We start from the raw sequence: 1,557 nt of genomic DNA on the forward strand, positions 1-1,557 counted from the left end.
CTAGTGGTTAGAGGCTGAACTACAACATAAAAATGAACGGTTGGCAAGAAGGTTGACATTTTAAACCTTAATTAAAAATCGATACAGGGCTTTAGAATATCGATACAGGATCAGGAAATGAAATATCGCGATATTTCAGTGTATCGATATTTTCTTACACCCCTAACAACCACTGCTCATTTTCTTGGAGTGCCGCATGCGAGTGAGGGAGCGATAACAAAAATACATAACTAGCAATGATTTATGGTTGGATTTGAATCAGTATGTTTTACATCCAATTAAAACAAAGATGTTAACAAATAAATTGGAAAATATTCTGACAACTTAGCGATGTTTCCACAGTTGTGATAAATTCCAGAGTCCTCTATGTCCAAGAACAAGGTCGAGACCATTAAAAAGTGGTCTGACCGGTCTCAAGTACCTCAACACTGGTCACTTGTTGTGATTTTTGTTCAACCTGCAGGTTTTTTTTTTTAGTTTTTCTTTTTAGAGGAGGTATAAAGTTCTTCCTAAAGTCAATCAGTGAGTTTGATCAGAGATGGTGATGGTTTGGATTGAGGAGTCCAGTCCCAGCAGTGTACCCAGGTAGGACTGTTCTCGAGGGTCCAGGATCTGATCGGCCCTCACAGGGTGGACGATGTTGGCTTGCTGAGGGGTCAGGGTGTATTTCTCCAGGAAAGCCAGGTCTGTTGGAGCTTGGTAGCCTGAGGTCTGCTGCTGTCCTTGAGACTGAATGTTAACACCGTGAGTCTGAGAGGAGTGAGACGCCGTCCTGTGGGAGTGCAAGACCCCCTGTGCTCCTCCTGACATGGGGACCTGGACCAAAGTGACGGGTACACAGATGTTTGTTGGACCTGAGGTGGTCCGTGGGGCTGATTTAGGTTCTGAGGTATTAGGAACGGAACTTATTTCGTCTTCGCTGTCGAGCGGCGGTATAAACCGAGCGCCGTGCACGTGATCCACATGGTACTTGAGTTTGTCTTTCCTTTTAAAGGTGGCGTTGCAGTCCGTACAGTTAAAAGGCCGAGCGTCCGAATGAATCACCATGTGCTTTGTTAGGGTCTTCTTGATCCGAAACGTCTGATYGCACTCCGGACATTTGTGGGGTTTCTCACCTGTAACACAAAAAGTTTAGTTCTGTTGCATCTGTACATTGTGAATACAAAAACTTTCTTTAAAGCTAAAATAAGTGAGGTGCTACTAATGATGGCCATACTGAGTTTCCTTCAAAGTATATGAGCTGATTTTTTTATAATCTCCTCAAAAAAATTATTAAAAATGTCTTGCAGATAAAATACCAAAAGTAGATAATAATGTGTCACACAGTCATGGGTTGCACAAACAGTATTTTTCTTGATGGAACTGACAAAGAAGAAATAATAAAAATTGTAAAACAAAATCTTGCAGAAAAAAGATCAAAAMATTGTGTGGATGTAGATATGATGTTTGTAAAGGAAATAATGAATTATGTTATTGAGTCATTTACATACACTCACCGGCCACTTTATTAGGTACACCACGCTAGTAACGGGTTGGGCCCCCTTTTGCCTTCAGAAC

General features: G+C 41.4%; 1 protein-coding gene across 1 annotated transcript in view; it reads right to left on the reverse strand.

Annotated features, from left to right (window-relative positions):
- Nucleotides 1-235: 235 nt before the first annotated feature.
- zbtb41 (zinc finger and BTB domain containing 41) overlaps nt 236-1,557 on the reverse strand; it is a gene marked incomplete in the record, with an annotated part of 29,182 nt that continues 27,860 nt past the window's right edge. The window contains 1 exon segment of the mRNA XM_014021725.1: nt 236-1,115. Coding sequence (XP_013877179.1) covers nt 520-1,115 — 596 coding nt within the window.

This window comes from Austrofundulus limnaeus, unplaced genomic scaffold, assembly GCF_001266775.1.
Source record: "Austrofundulus limnaeus strain Quisiro unplaced genomic scaffold, Austrofundulus_limnaeus-1.0 Scaffold302, whole genome shotgun sequence".
Lineage (NCBI taxonomy): Eukaryota > Metazoa > Chordata > Actinopteri > Cyprinodontiformes > Rivulidae > Austrofundulus > Austrofundulus limnaeus.